The 21,904-nt window shown below is 40.6% G+C and overlaps 1 protein-coding gene across 1 annotated transcript in view; it reads left to right on the top strand.

Moving 5' to 3' along the window:
* pclob (piccolo presynaptic cytomatrix protein b) overlaps positions 1-21,503 on the top strand; it is a 58,801-nt gene extending 37,298 nt beyond the window's left edge. The window contains exons 16-39 of the mRNA XM_085359023.1: positions 622-2,177; positions 2,268-2,533; positions 2,919-3,729; positions 4,023-5,061; positions 6,366-6,434; positions 6,764-6,790; positions 7,864-7,952; positions 8,084-8,159; positions 8,277-8,402; positions 11,739-11,847; positions 12,063-12,130; positions 12,233-12,465; positions 13,147-13,194; positions 13,316-13,446; positions 14,388-14,414; positions 14,868-14,961; positions 15,752-15,823; positions 16,114-16,408; positions 16,728-16,922; positions 18,922-19,063; positions 19,201-19,259; positions 19,840-19,977; positions 20,080-20,225; positions 21,360-21,503. Coding sequence (XP_085215149.1) covers positions 622-2,177; positions 2,268-2,533; positions 2,919-3,729; positions 4,023-5,061; positions 6,366-6,434; positions 6,764-6,790; positions 7,864-7,952; positions 8,084-8,159; positions 8,277-8,402; positions 11,739-11,847; positions 12,063-12,130; positions 12,233-12,465; positions 13,147-13,194; positions 13,316-13,446; positions 14,388-14,414; positions 14,868-14,961; positions 15,752-15,823; positions 16,114-16,408; positions 16,728-16,922; positions 18,922-19,063; positions 19,201-19,259; positions 19,840-19,977; positions 20,080-20,225; positions 21,360-21,503 — 5,960 coding nt within the window. The remainder of the gene's footprint in view (positions 1-621; positions 2,178-2,267; positions 2,534-2,918; positions 3,730-4,022; positions 5,062-6,365; positions 6,435-6,763; positions 6,791-7,863; positions 7,953-8,083; positions 8,160-8,276; positions 8,403-11,738; positions 11,848-12,062; positions 12,131-12,232; positions 12,466-13,146; positions 13,195-13,315; positions 13,447-14,387; positions 14,415-14,867; positions 14,962-15,751; positions 15,824-16,113; positions 16,409-16,727; positions 16,923-18,921; positions 19,064-19,200; positions 19,260-19,839; positions 19,978-20,079; positions 20,226-21,359) is intronic.
* The last annotated feature ends 401 nt before the right edge of the window (positions 21,504-21,904 follow it).

Here is a 21,904-nt window from a genome sequence, read left to right as displayed (position 1 = left end):
TGGAAAACTTAATTTCTTCGAGGCACCATTAATGCTGAACAATGATTCTGTCAGTGAGAAGCTTGGTTATATCAGCAAGATAATGGAAAATTCTGTACATATTACAAAGAGTCCAAGCCTGCTGCCTGAAGGCAAGACCCGTCACCCTTTAGCACATAATAAAATTAACATAAAATTCCCTGAAGTGATTACCAACTAAAATTCGATTTCAAGCAAAGAAGCATTTTGGAAACATTTTGTTTGAAAAAAAAAATCACCAGTATTTTATATATTTTCTACACTTCTCTAATAAAATCTTTTATATGATTAAATCTTCTGTTTTTTATTTATAGGTTGCATGATCTCCTTAACTTTTTTGGAAATTATTTAATTTGCTTTGCTGTTTAATATGCATGATTTCCTTAAATATTAACCTGTTTTTCTTTTCTTTTCCGTTTTTTCATACAGATGCATGTGTTTGCCTACGTGTGCTCCCTCAGTATTTTGGTTTTGCATCTTGCTAGCCAAAATGACTTCAGATATGCATGTGCAGTTTTTTTTAATCCAAATTGCATGACTCATTTGGGGGGTTTTTTAATAAAAGTTTTTTAGAAGAATAAAATATATATTTTATTACAACAGGTAAAGCACTAGACTACACTAGCAAAACGACTGGAGTCTACCCTTTGATGACTACTGCTCAATACTCCCAGATCCCTGCAGCTGGGTTTGGTGTAAATAGTGCTCTAAGGACATCAGATGGAATAGTTTACTCCTCTGTTGCTGCCCCAGTTCCATCCACATATGCAATTACGACTCAGCCAGGTTCTGTCTTTAGCACAACCTTAACACCCACATCAATAGTCCACAGCCAGCCATTACCACACCCATATGGCTTTATCCCCACTACAGACCCTGGACAGATAATTCCTTTTGACTCTGGGCTATCTAAAGATTTTCTACCTACAGCTTTGGCTGACATCATAACTGGCTATCCAGAGATGTACTCTGATGCCACCCTGGAAGCTATTGCTGCTTCTCTGGATGCCCTAGCTTCTTCTCCAATATTCCCTGGCTTAGATAACACCAAAATGGCCCAGTATCAGATGGAGAGGGAATTTCTAGAGCTAGAGAAGCTTAAGCAACTATGTCTTGCAGAAGAGCTGGAATGGGAAAGGCAAGAAATCCAGCGATATCGAGAACAGGAACAGCTTATGGTCCAAAGGGAGCTTGAGGAACTTCAGGCTCTGAAACAGCAGCTTCTCCTTCAGCAAGAAGAGGAGCATCATGCCCACATGGTGGCTCAACAGGAGACCTATGCACAGCAGAAAGAGCAGTTGCAGCAAATTCAGCAGCTCCAACTGCAACTCCAGCGGCAGCTAGACGAGCACTATGGTAGTACTGGTCCCACTGGAAATCTTCTAGATGCTAAATATGCAGGTGTAGGAGACAGTGGCCAGTACTGGCCAGTCAGAGATGAGTCTACGACTCCATCTGCTGGGACACACATAGAGGAAAGTCAAGATTTAGTAAAGCTTCAAGCTGATCAGGACATAGGGAAAAAAATAATTGATAGTGGGGTGCAGACAGATGATGAAGACTCAGCAGAGAAACAACACGTTGGAAGGAGAAAGAAAAATAAAAGAAACATTGATAGCTCAGCTCAGACTGACGATGAAGACCAAGATGAATGGGATGCTCCAACAAAAGCTCGGCGACGCTCTCGAAAGCATAGCAGTGATGGAAAACATGGCTCCAAGGTCTCTAGCATTGCTATCCAGACAGTGGCAGAGATATCTGTCCAGACTGATCACTCTGGAACTATCAAGCGACCTAATGTCCAGATGGACACAAAAGTAGAAATCATTAAACATATATCAGCTCCAGAGAACTCTCAGAGAGGTGGAAGTCTGAGCTGTCAGACAGACTCAGACAGAAGACATGCTCCCACTGAGGTGGGCTACAGCACACACCTCTCAGCAGACATCCCCGCTAAGTCCAAAACCTTCTATACTACAGTTTCCCCACTGTCCCCAGAAAAGTCACTTGGAGGACAGAGAATGTTGACTGCAGACCCAACCAGATTTTCTTCTGGTCCTCGGATATTGAAGGCTGGTCAAAAATCTCTATCTGACCCTAAGTCCCTTAGTCCTTCCACAGAAGACAGGATGGGTGGATACTATGCAGACAGCTATTCTGTAAGTCATATCACATATGAATGGAAAAATATGAGCCGTCATATAGTAGTCTGAATTGACAAACTGATTGTTTGATTGTTTTTATTCTAGAGCCGAGGCTCTCCCTCTAGTACAGGTAAGAAGGTAAAGAGAACACTGCCAGATCCCCCTCCTGAAGATGACTCCCTCTCAGGACGGTCAGGCTACAGCACCAACTCTGCTCGACGCCGTCTAGCTCGTAGTACAACTATGGCCCGGGCAAAGATCCTGCAGGACATTGACAAGGAGCTTGATCTAGTGGAGAGAGAATCTTCTAAACTTCGAAAGAAACAGGCTGAGTTAGATGAAGAAGAAAAAGAGATTGATGCCAAGCTACGGTGAGACACATTTAATTTTTTTAAAATCATCGCAGTTTAGGATATAAAGTTACCTATACTTGTATTACTGTATTAAATTAATAAATAACTAATACCTCAGAAAATGATTCAAGCTAACTCCACTGCATCAGTCATTGCATCTCATGCCATCAATCTTCCTAATTCGTCTGCATGATTCCCTTCTTACCTTGATAGCTTATGGGCAAAAAGGCTGCCTTGACATCTCTCAATGAGACTTCTCAACACTCACACATAGTAACAGGTATTAATGTGTGAGAAAACAGAATATTGTTTGCCACCTCCCCTGGTTTTTATTAGAACTTTTGAGTACTAAAATTGTAAAAAAAATATATATATATATATTTATTTCATTTATTTATTCAAGGTACTTGGAGATGGGTATCAACCGTCGTAAGGAGGCCTTGCTGAAAGAAAGAGAGAAGAGAGAAAGAGCCTATCTTCAGGGTGTGGCAGAGGAGCGAGACTACATGTCTGACAGTGAGGTCAGCAACATCAGAGAGACCAGAGGTGATGGTCTTGAGAGACCACGGACAGCTCCCCAGTCGGAATTTGAGCAATTCATCCCCCCACAGACAGAAGCTGATTCCCAGTACAACACACTAACTAGTCCCTACTCTCACTATGGCCAGTATGTTCCCCAGACCCAAACCACTAGCCACTACACCCAACAGAACATGTATCAGCAACAATCACTTTACCACCAACAGGTGTCTCCTTACCCAACCATGTCCCTCTCCCATGCCCAGACTCAGCCAGGCAGCTACCAACATGCTCTGCTCTTGCAGCAGGGGAAGCAGCGACAAACAAACCTGTCTGATTTAGAGCCCAAAATCACCACTAACTATGAGGTGATACGCAACCAGCCACTGCTCATTGTGCCAACTTCCACAGAAAGTGGATATGGAGTGGCTCACCTAGGGGGCAAGTATGGAAGCTTGGACTTGAGGTTAGGACTTGAGGAGAGGAGCATGGCCTCTAGTCCCATGTCTAGCATTTCTGCTGATTCTTTCTATGCTGATATTGACCACCATAATGCCAGGAATTATGTGCTGATAGAAGACATAGGGGAGCTCACCAAGGCGTCAACAGGGCTGAGCAATACTGGCTTGGGTTCTGGATTCAACTTGCCTGATAAGGAGATGTCCAAGGCAGACAGACTCAGGCGCACAGCAGAGGTAAATCCCATACTGTTAACTTAGTTTCTAGTTTTTGCTACCTTTTTCTCCTCAGACAAATGCTAATAGCTCAGAATGTTAGTGTTTCTTAGTGTTGGCTCTTTCATTTAAAAAAGCGATTCAACAATTTGAAGTGCTGATTCTCCAGTTTTATTTTATTAGGCTTGCATGAATGTAGAAAACAGTGTGACTGATATAGCCCTTTTAATTGTTCAAAACACTTCAGTGTTTTGAACAATTACACAATAACACTTAACATGTGGCGTATAATTTTATCTATTTTTTCCGTTTAGGTGGCAGAATTTTTAGGCTCATCTCGGCTTCAGAGTTATGGCAAAGGAGAAGATGATACTATGGAAGAACCTTATGAGCTGAAGCTACTGAAGCAGCAGATCAAGCAAGAATTCCGACGAGGAACTGAGGGACTCGAACACTTGACTGGTCTGGGCTTACCACAATATCTCCCCAGTGACAGCAATTTTCGCCATTTCCCTAAAGGAGAGAAATATAGCATTGGCAGGCTCACCCTTGAAAAACAGGCTGCAAAACAACTCCCAGCGGCTATGCTTTACCAGAAACAGATGAAGAACAAAAAGGCCCTTATAGACCCTAAGGCCATCACAAAATTTTCCCCAATTCAGGAGAGTAGGGACCTTGAGCCTGAATATGGTAGCTACATGGGATCTGGAGCGTCCTCTGTGTCCAGTCTGGCTGCTAGAGCTAGGCTACTTCAGGATGAGATTACATTTGGGCTAAGAAAAAACTTGTCTGAGCAACAAAAATATTTAGGCTCCTCCTTAGGGGCCAACCTGTCTGGTTCTCTTAATCTTGGTCAGTCTCTTGGACTTGGCTCTACTATCAGGGCAACTGCCCATGATGATGGCACCTACCCAAGTGGTACCCGTTCTCGCCCCTCCTCCCGACCCTCTTCAGTCTATGGTTTGGATCTATCTATTAAACGGGATCTGTCCAGTTCTTCATTAAGACTTAAATCAGAGGGAGAGGTTCTAGATGCAGCGTTTGCCCCTGGGGTAGCCAGAGCAAAACCCACTAGTTTACCTATAAGCCAAAGCCGTGGACGCATCCCCATTGTTGCTCAGAACTCAGAGGAGGAAAGTCCTCTGAGTCCAGTGGGGCAACCAATGGGTATGGCTAGAGCTTCAGCTGGTCCTCTCCCTCCCATTTCTGCTGACTCCAGGGACCAATTTGGGTCAAGCCATTCCCTCCCAGAGGTACAGCAACATATGAGAGAGGAATCTCGGACTCGTGGCTATGATCGAGACATCGCATTCATCATGGATGACTTGCAAGGTGCCATGTCTGACAGTGAAGGTAAATGGAGCCTAAGACTGCTTCAACAATTTGACCATATCGACGTGCTTATCATGCATGCTAATACTGAGTGGTCATATTGACTTTCTGGATTAACTGTTTCTTTCTCAGTTATCAGTGCTCCAGATAATTATTGTTGTCTGTTACAATATTTCCCTCTGTCACGATAAATGTAAAGTCATAATTTTGCATGATTTTTCCTTTCTTTTAATTATCGTGGTCAGCGATACATAACACTCTTTGTTTATGTATGCCACGTCTATCCATGCTTTTCTGTGTCATTTCATCAGCTTGATGTTTGTTTGTTTTTTTCAGTTTAATTTATTCAATGTCCTTCCTTATTCTTAGACCCAAACAGTTCTAAAAATGTTAAATTAGATCCTCTCTAGAATCTATGTTATCTGTTTATGAACTACAAAGAGATATGCTAAGCAAACATACTGCTCACAATGCAGCTGCCTTATTTTTTGTATAAATTTCATTAAAAATCTGAGCAATATTGAACAGCCTACACTGGAGCCCTTTTTCAGTGGCACAGAAAACTTATAGAAAAAGAAATACATACATTTTTAAGGTTCTTCCTTTAGTTTTGCTCGAAAACAACAGCAGTAAGTTTAAAAGAGTACTGCTGAATCATGGTGATATACATGTTCTGCAGATTCTACAGGTATTTTTGTTTCATTCTAACTAAATTGCTAAGCCAGTGCCAGGCCAATTTAGACATTTCCAAATGGATGGTTTATATAGATCAAAAAAGATGTAATGCAGTAGCTTTCTATAAAGCCGATGTTGTTGTGTATACTTAAAGAAAATTGTGTCAGCTGTGTTAAGCGTTGATTCTGTAATCTTTCAGTTTCTAATCTGGTCTTATTTTCATCCTTGCATGTACATCTGTTTTCCATTTTCATCTTAATAAAATTAATGTTTTCTGCTTGTTGGTTGTTGCTGTGGATGTCTCCTTGTGGTGTGAGATGTCTGTGTTCCCCGGTGATTCACAGCAGATATTGACATGCACTGTTTCCATTTCCATAAGAATGGGACTGGTAGTGTTCCATTAGTTTAGGTAAATCCAGTGCCTTTATAATTATTTATCTTTTATTTGGTAAGTATCTTGTATATGAAGTAGCATTAAAAAGCACAGGGTCTGATGTAATTGTCAGATAGTGCCAACGAACAAGAATATCTTCCGCAACTTTAGCTTTGTTTCAAGGCCAATTTTGAGGAATCAATGTAAATACATTCTTGTTGAGACAGAAGCATTTGTCTTGACCTTACATAAAAGTGTTCATCTGCCTCAATTGCAGCACAAAGTGAGTCCATGTTGGCTTTGAACAGAGATGATGCCAGAATCTTTCATGAAAGTATCAGACACGGTAGAGTATCTTACAGCATAGTTAAAGTTACTGCCTCTCATGATAATGTGGCTCAATCTTGATATGGCTTTCCCTCCTAAAGAAACATCTTATATGTTTTGTTTGGGGGGTTTTTTCATAGTGCTTCTGCTTAAATTTGTGATCTGTCTATCAGGCTAGTAAATGCAGTAAAGCATGCATCTCTTACTATTGCTTTTAGTGCATGTGCTGAATTTTAGCCTACTTGCAGTACAAATCTTAGTCTTAGCACTCTACTTCCTGTAGCTTGATAGAAGAATGAACATATGTTGAACAAATTTCTTAAAAACATATATAACTTTGTACCACAGCTGGAGGCCCAAACTGGAATATAGAAGGTGAGACGGCATCGCAATTCTCATGTAGTTACTTAGAGACTGTATGCCTCCATGCCGCATATCATGAATGGTTCACTTCTCTGGCTGAGTTTGTAAACATACCAGATTCATTCTGGAATGACCCACCTCACAATCGTATACAATACATATCATTTAGTGACTCTTGTAGTTGACATGTCAGTTCCATGCTGGTATGAACCCCATCTTAATGACACTCGATATCTTTTATGTGTCATACACTGCAGAGACTTAATTTATGTGTCATTCAGGAATGTTTGCACTGTGGTTTTGTAAACATATCAGACCCATTTCCAGTATTCATGTCCATGCACTAAAATAAATGTGTGTTGTGCATAAGTGTTACCAAAAACATGCAGATTCACAGCACAAAGTATTTTAAGATCTTCTATAGAATTCTGAAAACCAATGCTGCCATCATATACCGATTTGTTCAAGATCTAATGCTTTCAAGATATTTACAAGATATGTAGCAGTCTATTTTCTGTTTGTGGGCTTGGCTCGCCAATACATAGAAAATTCTATCTTTGTTTGGATTCTTTTACATTTAACACCAAAACAGTATTTCAAAGTTGAGATATTACTATAGCTTTCAATATTTTGATTATTTTTGCTCTTAAAGGTATGATTTAGAATTGTGATGGTAAAATAGAGCACGAGACTGTCAGTATCTTCCAGTCGTTACTTATAAATGAAGATGGTTTGGGGGAGACTTCCAGTACACAGTGCTGTAAAATAATACATAGAAAATAAAACGTTCCAAACATTTAAAGCATATCAATTTTTATCAAACTTGAAATTATTCATACACCATTTAGTATTTTTAGTAGCCATCTGATCTCACACTTGTGGATAGGATGGAGCAGAGTTTCTGTTTCTTTGCTTTCACCTATCCAGTCAGGACAGATCAGAGATCTTCCTGCCTTTTAGAAAATCTGGGTGGATGTGTGACAATTATTCTTAAATACAAAAAAAGAGATTGCTTGATTCTATGCTGAAAGCTTCTAGTCCCTATTTTCATGCATAGATTTTAATGCGATCCTTTCCTTGTCTAGCCTACCACCTGAGAAGAGAGGACACAGATTGGTTTGATAAGCCAAGAGAAGGGCATCCTCAGAGCGGGAGTGTTTCAGACAGGAGACAGGTGCGATTCAAGCTAATAATATTCAGCTTGGTCCTTTTTTTTCCACTCCATGTTTATTTTTGGTTTTAATATGTAAACCCGGAATGTTTTCTGCTTACAAACATGCTTCTTTTAATCCTGTGAATTTTCAGATGAAACTCGTGCCTTATGCCTTCCCTCACACTCGCATCAAGCTTAAGAGAGACATGAAGGACTCCAGTGTGTCAGGTATAAAACTATTACAAAATGCAGACATACAGTTATCGTACAACCATAAAAAAATCACAAAGATTGTCTATTTCTGTTTTTGTAATTAGGATTTGTATCCCTATTTTTACCGTTTAGGTAATGGACTTGGCATCCGTGTGGTAGGTGGTAAGGAGATTCCAGGGAGTCGTGGAGAGATCGGAGCGTACATTGCCAAGGTCATCCCTGGTGGGGTGGCAGAACAAACGGGGAAAGTTGTGGAGGGTAAGAGCAGAATGAAAAAGATTCTCAAGGCTCAGGAGAGTCATGATCACAGTGCTTTTTAAGTGTTGATGATTTTAGGGCCGTTTACGCCTTCAGTAAAAATTCATGCCTAAATCACTCCAGATGGAGTTGTGACAGGCGGCTGTAGCCTACTGTGTGTTGGTTTGTCATGTGTCTTTCCTCAACACATCACGCGCAAACACACCCTCCACATCAGTGGGCTGTGTTAGTCATTAGACTATATTTAGCGTCCCTGTAAACATACAGATACAGATAGACAGGCAAGCACAGATAAACACACGCACACACACACAGTGAATTACCATGCAACAATCCCTGCTCAATTTGTTCTTGTAGTTTCTGGAATTTCAAATAATTGATGCTCTAATCTTTGTTTAGAAAGAGAAGCGCCTGAGTACTGATTGCAGTTCCACCAGTAGTTTTAATGAGATAATTGGTTCTAGCTTCTTATTCCATTTAATTCTGATATAGCTTACTCCCTTTTTGTCTTGCTGAACAAGAAAAAAAATTTTTTTTAACACTAGCATCCCCAGGCTTCTACCTTTCTACCTATAAAACCCGGAGAGCAGTCAAATGGTGGAAGTGGAAGCTAAATTGGCTAGTCATTCATATGTATATTAGGCTGTTACCTGGGAATTCTGGAGGGAGGGGAGTGGGGGTGTGTGATTGAGGGGGTGGGGGAGCTGCTAAAAGCGGTGAGCTTCCTTTTGTGTTTCATCTTGATGCATTCTCAATCATCCAGGGAAACAAATCTCCAAAAGTCACCAACTTGGAGTGTTTCAGTTTGCCATCTTAGGGAGAAATCAACACACATGGGTGTATGTCCTTTGTTGCTGAGATTTATTGATAAAAACAGTACAAAAAACCAACCATTTGTACACATATTTACAAATGGCCTGCTGAGTGGTGCATGGAGCATGTTCATTGGTTCATGGACCTCCCTGAACTAATGGCATTTATTGCAATTGTCATCTTGCGGGGGGTTACCAGGGTTCCATCTCTAAATGACTGCTGGTCAGCAAACCTGGGAAACCCACAGATAATTGGAATTATGGCACGAAACCGCTTCCAAAACATCATGCAACACCTACGCTTTGATGACAAGTCCACCTGCTGTGATCGAGCAAAGACTGACAAGTTTGCTGCAATTTCCAGTGTGTGGGGATCATTTGTCACCAACTGCATCACGTGCTACAACCCTGGTCTACATATCACCATTGATGAACAGCTTTTCCCATCAAAGACTCAGTGCTGTTTCCTGCAGTATATTGCAAGTAAACCTGACAAGTTTGGGATCAAGTTTTGGGTGGCTTGCGACCTAAAATCCAAGTACATTTGCAATGTCTTCCCATATCTTGGCAAGGACCCCAGTCGTCCCACTGGGGAGAGACTTTCTGAAAATGTAGTAATGAGGCTGATGGAACCATTCCTAGACAAGGGCAGAAATGTTACCACGGACAATTTCTTCACATCGCTTTCACTTGCGCAAAAACTTCTTGGACGGAAAACCACCATCCTCGGCACAGTCAACAAGATTCGCAGGGAAATTCCTCAATCCACTAGACAGACAGATCGCAATGAATTCACCACTCAGGTATGTTGCAGGTCTTTTGTGGTTCTATGTTTATGTGTTTCATTGTGTGTAAAAGGGCTATGGAAATAACAATTTATCTTATTTTTTAGGTGTTTTCAACCTCTGCTGCCACGCTGACGGCGTATGCGGCCAAACGGAAGAAGACAGTCTATATTCTTAGCAGCATGCACAGCGTGGTTCAGACTGATAACACTACCAAAAGGAAGCCAAACACTGTCACCCTTTACAACAAAACAAAGTGTGGCGTGGATGTGATGGACCAGATGGTTCGGGAGTACACTGTCCGCAAAGGAACACGGCGCTGGCCAGTCGCCGTGTTTTATAACATGATTGACATGGCAGCACTGAATGCACATGTGCTGTATCAAGCATGCACCGGGACGAAGGAAAGACGGGTGGACTTCCTGGTGGAGCTTGCAAGGGAGTTGGCTCGCTCTCATGTAGCTGCGAAGAAGGCAAGAAAAGATCAGTTGCTTCGGACACAACCCTCCACACCGAGCCCTGGAAAAAGGGCCACGTGTCAGGTCAAACACAGATGCAAAAAAAATCAGGCCACTGTGCGATGTGTTCACTGCTACAGGTACACATGTGGTAAATGCAGACGACAGATACCGTGGCAGTGCCAGGATTGTGAGTGATTGCTGAAAATGTTGAAATGTACTCACTCACTTTTTATCATTATTTGTAAATATGTGTACAAATGGTTGGTTTTTTGTACTGTTTTCATCAATAAATGTCAGCAACAAAGGACATACAAAGGACATGTGTTGATTTCTCCCTAAGATGGCAAACTGAAACACTCCACTCCCCCACCCCCTCAATCACTCACCCCCACTCCCCTCCCTCCAGAATTCCTAGGTAACGACCTAATATACATATGAATGACTCCAGCATTTGACTGACTGCTCTCCGGCTTTTAAAGGTAGAAACGCAAAATGATGACTCCGCGGGGGTCTAAGGTAGAAAACCAAAATGACTGCTCTCCGGGGGTCTAAGTGAAGGCAAGGCAAGACAGTAGGTTGGCTGGTTTACTTTCAAGCGTGTGCTGTATGCTATGCATATGTTTATGTTCTGTTGAAAGAAACTGGCAGCAGAACATGCCTTTAGGTGCAGTGTGAAATAAAGTGGGGGAGGATACAGATTATACACAGAGAACAGAGGGAATAATCTAAGAAGAAATACTGGCTCATGCATGAGGATACGCACTTATTAATGTGAGCCTTTATTGTCACAGCAGCTGGTGAGTTGCTTCGTAAGCAGAAGTCTAATCTGAAGACCAGGTTTCAGTTGTGTAAGTGAGGCCTCATATTTCTTTGGCCCTGGGTGGAAAAATTGAGTTTGCTGTGATTTGTTTTGTGTATTACATCATAAATATGCAAATATTAGTGGTTATTTCTTGTGCTGTTGCTGTGTTTTTACTTCTAATATGCTATTTTTTCTACATTATTCTTTGTGAGAAACAAAACATCTAATATAATCATCGGCAAAACTCTTCTTTCTTGCTTTTGTGCTGGGTGTTGTTCCAACAATGGAACAAAGCCAATGCATAAACCCAACTGAGAATAAAGAAGAATGAAGACAGAGTTAATTCAGTTGAAGAGCTGTTTGCTATTACTATTGTTCTGTGAGCATGAAAACTGCACTCTCTGTTCTAACACGTTTCATGTATAGAGATGAGGGGTAGTCACTCATTTTGCATGCTGGCCTTCATCGTATTACAGGAATGCAGGTGTTGGAGTGGAATGGAGTCCCTCTAACGGGAAAGACTTATGAGGAAGTGCAGTCTATTATGGGCCAGACATGTGCAGAGGCGGAGCTTTGTGTGAGACTGTGAGTAACATCTGTCACCATTTATCCCTCTATCCCACTGAAACTCCTACATGTTTAGTCACAAAATGGTGACTCTGCAGCCATGAACACCTTCTCTCGTCTTTCCTTCCCCTTCTGTTCGTCCCACACCCCTTCATCTGCCACTCTGTGACTGATTACTCCTACAACGCACTGGTTGTTATTCCATTATAAATTCCCTGTATGGATCCAAACAGCGACCTAAACATGCTGTCTGACCCTGAGCACCCACAAGCCCTGGAGCACCATGTCCAGCTTAAGGCTGGTATGTACGAGAATTTGTTGCTACGTCTGCATGCGTGCATGCGCCTGCGTACATGTTTGACATAAATAAAATGTGAGTCACTATATACACTCGTCTCTGTAGGTGGACAGCGTTCCCCCGGTGTGGATCCTAAGCAGTTAGCTGCAGAATTGCAGAAGGTGTCCCAGCAGCAAGCACCTTGTATGGCTGGAGTAGGAGCTGGGGGATTGGGGGTCCTGTCTGCACTAGAGCGCTCTGCCCTCCTCCACTCTGGTACTGGATCGGCTGCCTCCAGTGGGGTGCCAAGCCCTGGCCAGCCTGCATCCCCTGCAATAAGCAAGAAGCAGCGACACAAGGTAATGGATTTCATCCATTAAAATTCTTTTTAGTGGCTTACCTCACACACATTCTTATTCAAATTAGTCTTTTGTTGACATTTCTGTGAAATGTGTTTGCTTTAAATAAATGAAGTGAAGACCGCAGGCAAGTTCAGCCAGGCAACTCGAGCTGCACTGCATCAGACAAATGAAACATTCTCCTTAAATCATATACCAAACACAACCTCTCATCTGGGCATTCTATTTAAGAGTCTGGGTTTCTCGTCTCTCCCTCTGCACAGAGCAGCTGGCTGCTTCGACCATCCTAGCATCCGCATGTAGGGTCAAGGGGGATAATTACCTATCAAACCCCAAATTCGCAGTCTGATCCTGCAATAAAGAACTCATTTTGAACACGAGATGTCTGACTAAACTAACTAATGGTGTCACACTACACCGACAGACTTTCCTTTCTAACACACCGATCAGATAGTCAGTGTCCCCCACAACGTGCATACGTTCAATGAAAAATGTTAATATCTATTCTACAAGGGCACCTCTTTCACCAGTACTCTATTAATATATACTTCAACTTAATCCCAGGTTAATGGCTAAAGTCTGTTATTGTGGGCCAGACAAATTTGTTTGCCAAATCATTAAACTATCAATCTAGAACCACTCCACCTCCTGACCTCTCTGTTTTTGTTCTATTTTTTTTAGCAAACAGAGATGATGAAGATGCCTCATCCCATCACAGGAGAAATTCAGGTTAAAACACACACACATGCAAACAAACATTAAGAAAATATCACTATTTACCCCCAACAACATAAAGATGGACCCCTGTAGTTTCTCTCATAGAGCCTCCTCTACACTCTGTTTCAAACAGCTCCAGATCAACTATGACAGAAATCTAGGAAATCTTATTGTCCACGTCCTGCAAGCTAGAAACCTGGCCCCAAGGGATAATGATGGCTACTCTGACCCTTTTGTGAAGGTCTACCTTTTACCTGGGAGAGGGTGAGCTTTTAGCATTTTAGTGCTAACTAATATGTGTTCTGTGTCTGCTTTTCTGCCTTTGTGTCTGTTTTGTTTTCTCTCTCCCTGTTTTTTTTTCCTGACTTTGTACTGACTTTGCTGTATCCCACTGACTAACGTTTGTGTGAGAAAATGGTATAGGACATGATGATATGAGGCAGTCATTTCTGCAGTAATTTGATTCGATTTGCTTTAGTCTATAAATAAATAAAGTGAGTTGTGTTAGACTTTACATAAAGCTGTAAGAGGCGGCCTTTTTCCAAATTGCTGCATTATAATGTATCAAATTAGTTGGCAACAGAGAGTCCACATGGTCAACCTCATGTTCTTACTCTTTCTACTTTTGGCTAAAGTGAGTGCTTTGGTTTTGTCCCTAGGTGAGACTCCTTCTTATCGGTGTCGACTCCACTGTCTTCCTAAGAGCTTGTGAATAGCAAGAGAGAGGATCGATGCAGCCATTATCTCCCTTGTAACAATATCTGCTCTTAGATAATGCCTCCATCAGGCCTGTTTATTAGATTATGCGCTCTCTCCCTCAACCTACACGCTGTATAGGTTAAAAATGTAAGCTCGTTGAGAGCACCTTTGTACTGCTGCTTTATTGCAAGAATATATTTGAAATGCATCTGTCTGACATTAGCAAAAGAGTTCACAGCCGCAGTGTCTCAACAAAAGGTCAGAGTAGTGAATTTCTCATTCACCTGTGAGCCAGTAATCACTGTGAGGCTTTTTGGTCTTGAGTCATATCTACTGTGTAGGCACAAAAACAGTGATTTACCCTCAAGAGAATATTGATTGCCTCAGCTCTCTATCCTTTACTGCCTTTTCTTTGAGCTCTTTGAGCTTCTCTGACTGTTATTTTGTATTTTTGCTTTTCTTGTTTGTGATATATGCCCTCCTCTTCCTCTTCTGGACTCCCTCAGCCAAGTCATGGTTGTCCAGAATGCAAGGTAGTGTGGTGCTAATCTTTGTTTTTAGTTGGTGTTATGTTTTTATTTGTGTAATTTACCCATCCAAAGTGGTTTTCCATCCTTTTATTGTGGCCTTTGTTGTTCGTCCAATTATCTGCTCTATTTCACAATGTTTAAGAGCACTTCTGCCATTACATTTTCTCTCCATGCCTCTGACTTTGAACTCTCCTCAGCTTCTATCTCTGTACTCATTTGAAAAAAAAATTTAAAAGCATCTTACTCAGAGCAGACAATTAACAAAAATATTTCAGTTTGTTTGCAATCTTTCTGGTGCCTCCAAATAAGGATATTGACCATTTTCCAAGCAGCATCTATTCAGCCCATTTACTGAGCATTGCAGTTTTGTGAATGTTGCCATGGGATCAAGCAGTGGAGAGATTTTTAATAATGTATTATTAACAACCAATCATTCTGAATGTCATGAATTATCAGTGCTGATAACAAGAGAAGGACCAAGTATGCCCAGAAGACCATGAACCCAGAATGGAATCAGACTGTCATCTACAAGAACATTCATCTGGAGCAGGTACTGTGCAGACCCTCTCTTCCTGTCCCACACTAAAACGCACATGCACACAAACATCTTCCCACAGTCACTCTTGTGTAGTTACTGTATTTGTTGTGATCCACTTTGGGCAATGTGGAAGCCTCAGCGTCTTATACGACACTTAGAATTCCGTCCTCATGCTCTCTCCCTCGGGCTGTTTTCAGTATCCTCCATGCAGCCTCTTATCGGCACTAGCAAACCTCAAGTTAACAACCGACATTCTTGCTCTTACAGTGTCAATACAGACACTTTAACTGCATGCCTTTTTAGCAAAAAGAGTAATAGAAGAGTGTTAGGTAATCATGCCCATGTGTGCTCATCTGTGACTGCTAGAGGTATATATGGTTGCTTGTGTTTATTCTTAGCCATCTGTGTTTGCTTGTGTTGTTTGTGACAGACACCACCATCGTCTTACCACAGCCTTAAAAAAAAATCTGCAGCGCATACTTATATAAGTATATCTGTATATGTTATGTCCTCCAACATGCTTCCGAGTGTTTCTATACACGTCCACGTATTTGCACACATGCATTTAACAACTCGTGATTTCCTTGCTGATTAAATTACCCCCTCATTAGCATTCATGGCTGCACTCATTTAGGCACGACTCATTCAGTGTACACGAGCTCGTTTCTTTTGTCCTTCATCCACCCACATTCGCACAGACAAACAAGCTCACACCTCACACATTTTGTTCCCTCGCACGATCGCCTCAACGCCTCACCATAATCTGTGACCCTCTCTTTACTTATTTTTTCTTTCTTTGAAGCTGAAGAAAAAAACGCTGGAGGTGACAGTGTGGGACTATGACAGGTCCTCCTCCAATGACTTCCTTGGAGAAGTAAGTGACTTGTGAAGCCGAGTCTGCCATCTGACAATGTGAAATTTAGCTCACTTTTTCTTTTTCTTTTTTACCAATTTACCTCATTAAAGTGGTTTTTGCTATTTTATTTTATTTTATGTTGGTTTATTTTTATTGTTTTATTGGTGGACCTGCGTTTCTTAACTTAACTCTCTGGTCAGACAAACACCAAATTTAAACTTGGCTTCTATAACTATATATATTAAATTCCTATTTATTTTGTACTGTCTCACTCTTTCTCTCTTTTATTTTCTCTTATTGTCACTCAGGTACTGATTGACTTGTCAAATACCACCCAGCTGGACAACACTCCTCGCTGGCTGCCTTTGAAAGAGCAGAGTGAAAGCATTGAACACAGCAGAGCCCACCATGCTGCCCAAGGTCCGTCAGGGTCTGGGTCAAGTCAGGGACATGGCCAGGGCCAGGGCCACATTTCAGGTTCTGGACAGGGGTATGGAATGGGTCAGAGTCTAGCACCAGGGCAGGGAGATGGGAGTCATGATTCACCTAAAAACTCTGTAATCAAGAGCAGAAGCCATGGAATCTTTCCTGATCCAGCTAAAGGTAAAGAATCACCTCATTCTTACAGTTAATGATTGCTAAATATCAATTAATTCCATATAAGTAGTTTTAAGCAATAAATAATATTAATATTCTTGGCAGGTATTCATAACCATACCTTGAACACTGTAAATACATACATATCAGTACTGCATGGAACAATCAGATGACTGTGAAATATTATTTGCACCTGAGAGGGGTTGGTTTATTTACAGTGTCTTGCAAAAGTATCCGGCCCCCTTGAACCGAATACTCTTGCAAGCCACTGTATTTTGCAGTTTTCTCTTTGGCACTTGTAACCATTCATTTAATATTCCTTTAGACATGCAAATGATGCCTTTGGAAAAGTCACACAGTAGCCCAGGCAGTTCCAAGTCTTCCTCCGACGGCCAACTACGTTCCCATGGCCCTTCCCGAAGCCAAAGCAAGAGCAGTGTCACTCAGGCCCACCTTGAGGATGCTGGAATAGCAATTGCTGCTGCTGAAGCTGCCGTGCAACAATCCTGCCTGCAACCAAGTAAATCCTTCCCCTACCCCTGATAAACCACCTTCGAAATGCACCTTTTCCCCTTGCATGCAAGCTTTGTAGAGATTGTTTGATAAAGCCTTGAATTGCTCTGCATTCATCTCCTTAACAGTTTACCTTGCCTTCTGCTCATCTCATCTTGCTTTTCTGCCAGCACAAAGTCACAGTGATCTATCTCATTAATATAACTGTTAAGCAAAAAGCAAGGCAGATAAAGAATCAAATAAGTACACAAATAAAAATAAACTTGCTGTGAAATCCTATTTAATACACTATGTAATTCTAAAATCTTATTTTTAGAGATGGGGCTCATTCAGTTTACTAAATTGTTATGTGTTGTTTCTGATATTTTTCACCAGTTTAATATTTTGGTTTTCTCTTTGGGCATCTTAAATAGTTAATTAAATGGGATAATAGTTTAAGAAACTACAAACATAATTAATGGATTATTTTAACTTGTAGTATTAGTATTATTAGCTAAATTAGAAATCCAGACCCCTCTGTTTCTACATGGAGTGTGCATGTGCCAATCCCAAGCATATGGTTTCTACAGAACCCCGGTGTGGAGATCTCCAACCCCAGTACAGAAACCAAGCTAGGATGGCAATCCCTTACATGTTGTATGTTCTACTGTGTTAACATGACTTAAACAACATCCATTACCTGTGTATAATCCTCAATGTGATATCCTCAAAATGAACTCTAATGGTCTACTTCTTTACAAAGGAAAGTAAACTCATTGTTGGAGGTTTTTATACGCATGCAACTGTAGATTCCCTAGCTATTATTTCCTGGCCACAGAATATTTTGTGGAGCTGCAATATTGCTGTGTATGTGCATGTGTGTGTCACAAGAATTAACCCCTAGAAAAGCACACACAGAGGCAGACACAGGTATGGCACACAGTCTTCTCGCCCTGCACAGTCCTTCCCTATTCCTCCCACCTAAAACAAAGGGGGCACAAATGACCCAGTCAAACCTGGAAACACAGAAACACCAAGAGGTTTCAAAAGTCAACAGGAGGTTCACGCTGCACTCACCAGCCAGTGAGTGTAAAGCGGTCAGCTAACCATGAGGGAAGCAGAAATGTCAAGGGAAGGTGAGGCAACATAGGAAAAATGTACTCTATAAATATATAAATAAATCATATTAATCAACAACTAAAAAAACTACTACTAATAATAATTATTATAATTAAATAATTAAAACTAAGCCTTCCAAATAAATGAATGTGTAAATATTGATATTTCTGTTGTAATTATTTTCTGTATGTAGCACTATGAATGTCTGGAAATGCACATATTCATTTTATATATTATTTCATTATTTATATATTTATTTTGTGTCGCTTTTATTATCGAATGATTTTGTTTTCATTAGGAACAGAATGAGTAATTATTGCATTTCAGTAACAGACTGTGCTTCAAACACATTGTGGTCACACATCATCTTTCAAAAATACACCGAAAGTCACCGAATGTGTTTCAACAGTAATCTTCACATATTTTCCCAAGTTCTTTCTTACTGCAAAAGCATAACAGAAACCAGCCAGAGCCAAGAAAGAATATTTAATTGTATGAACAAACTGCCATGCCATGTCCTACAGTGAATTAATCTTATTTTTTTTCATTAAATTTAGTGACCTTCATTTAGTTCTAATGTAGGGATTTGCTTCGTATTACAGAGATTTTACACAGCACTGTTACGTAAATGCAAGGAGATGCTGACATTTACAGTGATGCCCTGTTATGTGATGCTTAGTCAAAGTTGTCAAAGTTATGTGTGATGGAGAGTGCCTCTGTCAATGAGTGATAGCTGGGTGTGTGTTTTGTTACATACAGCACATGTCTTGGGCACCCATGCATGTGTGGTAAAAGCTGGGTCGTTTAACATTCTCTGTTTGTTTGTTTTTTATGCAAGTCATTTATTTTGAAGGAAAAAACTGAGTGATTGATTTCCTCAGTATCACACTCAGTATTGCCACCCACAGGACCAGGACACCGGCTGAGTGATGTTTCAGGGTCAGTGGTACTATCTGCCCCGAGCCTGGTTGGAGACGCTTATGGAGGTCTGGATAGTGAAGATGGAGCAGGCACAGGAGTGGACAGTGCCATTTTTCAAGTGCCACGGATGTAAGACTGTTTGTAGCTCCATGCAAGCATATTATGCATTAACGGTTGTTAATGTATATGTCATGTTATACTCTTTTAAATGTATAAAACAGTGTTCATAAATTCATTTGTTCTGTTTTTTTTGTTTTTTCTCACAGCGGTAAGACTATTCCTAATGGCACAGACAAAAACCAACTTGAGACTGCAGAAAATGAAGGCAAGCTCTAGAAATGTCACGTTTTCAAATGTTTGCTTTCTTGGTCAGAGGGCTCCCCCTGTTGAGTGTTTTGTGCAATGGTGGTTTTGTTGTATTTTTTTTTTCAATTTCTTTGTAACCAAGCCACCTAATTAACTGCCTCTAAATGGTGTTGCTAATGTCATTATTAAGTTGCGAGGTCAAATTGTCAGCTAAGTGCTTATTGTCAATGAACAATATTAACCCGAATAATAACTTACTGCACGGCTTGAGAGAAGTGGTTGCCATGCTGTCCCACAACTGCTGTTATATCTACATTTCATGTAGCTCAGGTGTCACGATGCCTCCCTTCCCTCTCTAGTTTCAATTTGTTACAAAGAGCAGAGGGTCATTTTAGGGTATAGCCTGGCAGCTGTTACAATGATGAAGGTCGGGAGGTCATTTCCATGGTGCCTGACAACTAATTTACCAAGTTTAAATCAGCTTGTCTTGTAAAATTCTTAATTATTTCAGGACATGTAGAACTGGTGAGATACACGTGAAACTTTGGCGATATATTCCCTGATGTGATTTTGATTTTGCTCTTTCTGTTTCGTGTTAGCTGGTAAAACACAAGTAATGGGGGAGATCAAGGTTGCTCTCAAGAAGGAGGTGAAAACAGAAGGGGACCAACTGGTCTTGGAGATCCTTCAGTGCAGAAACATCACTTACAAGTTCAAAAGCCCAGACCACCTGCCAGGTGTGGAACCAATCAGTACTGATGTACATGCATTTTGATTTTTTAATCTCAATAGTCCTCTTTTTATGAATTCATATTATTATTTATCCAACTTGCATCCAGATCTGTATGTGAAGTTGTATGTGGTGAATGTGGCCACCCAGAAGAGGATCATTAAGAAGAAGACGAGAATTTGTCGACATGATAGAGAGCCTTCTTTCAATGAGACCTTCAGATTCCCCCTAAACCCAACTGGACACTCCATACAGGTAGTGTACAACAGGCACCTAAATAACTTTCAGACCCCTGCTAATTGTCAAATACGATGAGTCAATAAAACTTAATAAATCATGATTGTGTTAGAGTCTGGACAATAAAGGCTATTTATGACTGATACCAATATTTGGTGATTTAAAAATCCAATATACTTGGCAATATTCTGTTGGGTTTTTTTTCTTTCAGACACACAAAACATAAATAGATTTCCCTAATATTTGTTATGCGTATTGACAAGGAGTCACAAATATCCCATAATATGAGAGTGTTGTTTAAAAATAATCTTATTTTATTATTACAACCAGTTGTGGATGACTAGTTTACACTCTTCCCAACTTTTTTTGTTGCGATGAGTGAGAGACTAGGCTGGTTAAGCACGAGGACACAGTGAGTATTTAGAAAAAAGTGGGTTTACCCCCCAAAATTGTAAAAAAAAATAAAAAATACAAAAATACAAAATGAACTAATAATACAGGGCCTTTAAAAGAAGTCAAATGAATAGAAAAAAACTTAATCCAAAAACAGCAACTTGACATATCTCCAGATTAACTACTCAGCAAACAAAACTGAGCTAACTGCAAGAACCAAAGGGGACTTAAATACTGGCTGATCAGGCCAAGTTGATACATAAGGGGAACACAAATCCTAACAAATTATCTAACACCAAACAAACAAAGCAACACTTAGTTTAATAATTACTTCAAATCAAAAATACCCAGCAGAAGGCTAAACAAGTCACTTATGCACATCTATGGGTGGCAAGAGCTGCACTTGGTATGGCCCAATCAGCACTTCAATATATAACACAGCCCAACTGCAGAGGTGTGTGGCTGCAGGTGCGGCCATAAGGCCGTGTTTGTAGTGTTCCAAACATAGGGAAGTTGCAGAGTTTCCTCTGGTACTCACAACGTGGTTAAAAGCTGTTTCTTCTGCTGTAAATAGCTCATATGGGCTCTAAAATTTCCAGGTCTATAAAATGCATTAAATTTTAGACTTATAGATATACTTGTAACAATCTGCTTGCAACTATTAATAATCATACTGAATAACATGCACTTTTTGAGCTGGCAAAGCACATATAGATAACTTACTGACAAATTCTCTTTGTCTTTCTCATGCATTCCCAGCTTTTCTTGGTGTCTAATGGAGGGAAGTTCATGAAGAAAACCTTGATAGGTGAAGCCTACATCTGGCTTGACAAGGTGGACATGAGGAAGAGAGTGGTCAGCTGGCACAAGCTGTTCGTCAGTTCCACTCAGACCAACCCCTGAACACCACACCAAAAAGATCCAGATGCAGCAGATCAGCCAACACTAAATGCAAAGTGCATAGTTCAGAGATGTGACAAAAAAAATGAATAAGAGAATGAGAATAAGAGCAAAGAAAAAAGATTCCTTTAATTCGTTGCTTCGGTTTATAAATCATAAAATAAAGGTTTATTATGTGCTACTAACATTGCAATTATATCAGTCCAACACTGCCAGCACATTTCCACCTCTTCCCATTTCAAGTCTCTGCTGGTTTTGGATTTAACATGCAAACATAAAAAGCAGCAATATGGCTTTGAGGGCAGTGACGTCTTTCTTACCACAGTTCTATTTCCATAATCCACATGAGACGCCGAGATGTGATTCTGCACTACTGAACAAACATATCTAACAAAGGGAAAGAT

Source organism: Diplotaxodon limnothrissa, linkage group LG7 (genome assembly GCF_057381915.1).
Source record: "Diplotaxodon limnothrissa isolate DT_005_m linkage group LG7, D_limnothrissa_male_GT1.1, whole genome shotgun sequence".
NCBI classification, from domain to species: Eukaryota; Metazoa; Chordata; class Actinopteri; order Cichliformes; family Cichlidae; genus Diplotaxodon; species Diplotaxodon limnothrissa.
Note: the sequence above shows the minus strand (reverse complement) of the source record. Positions and strands in the feature narration are given on the sequence as shown.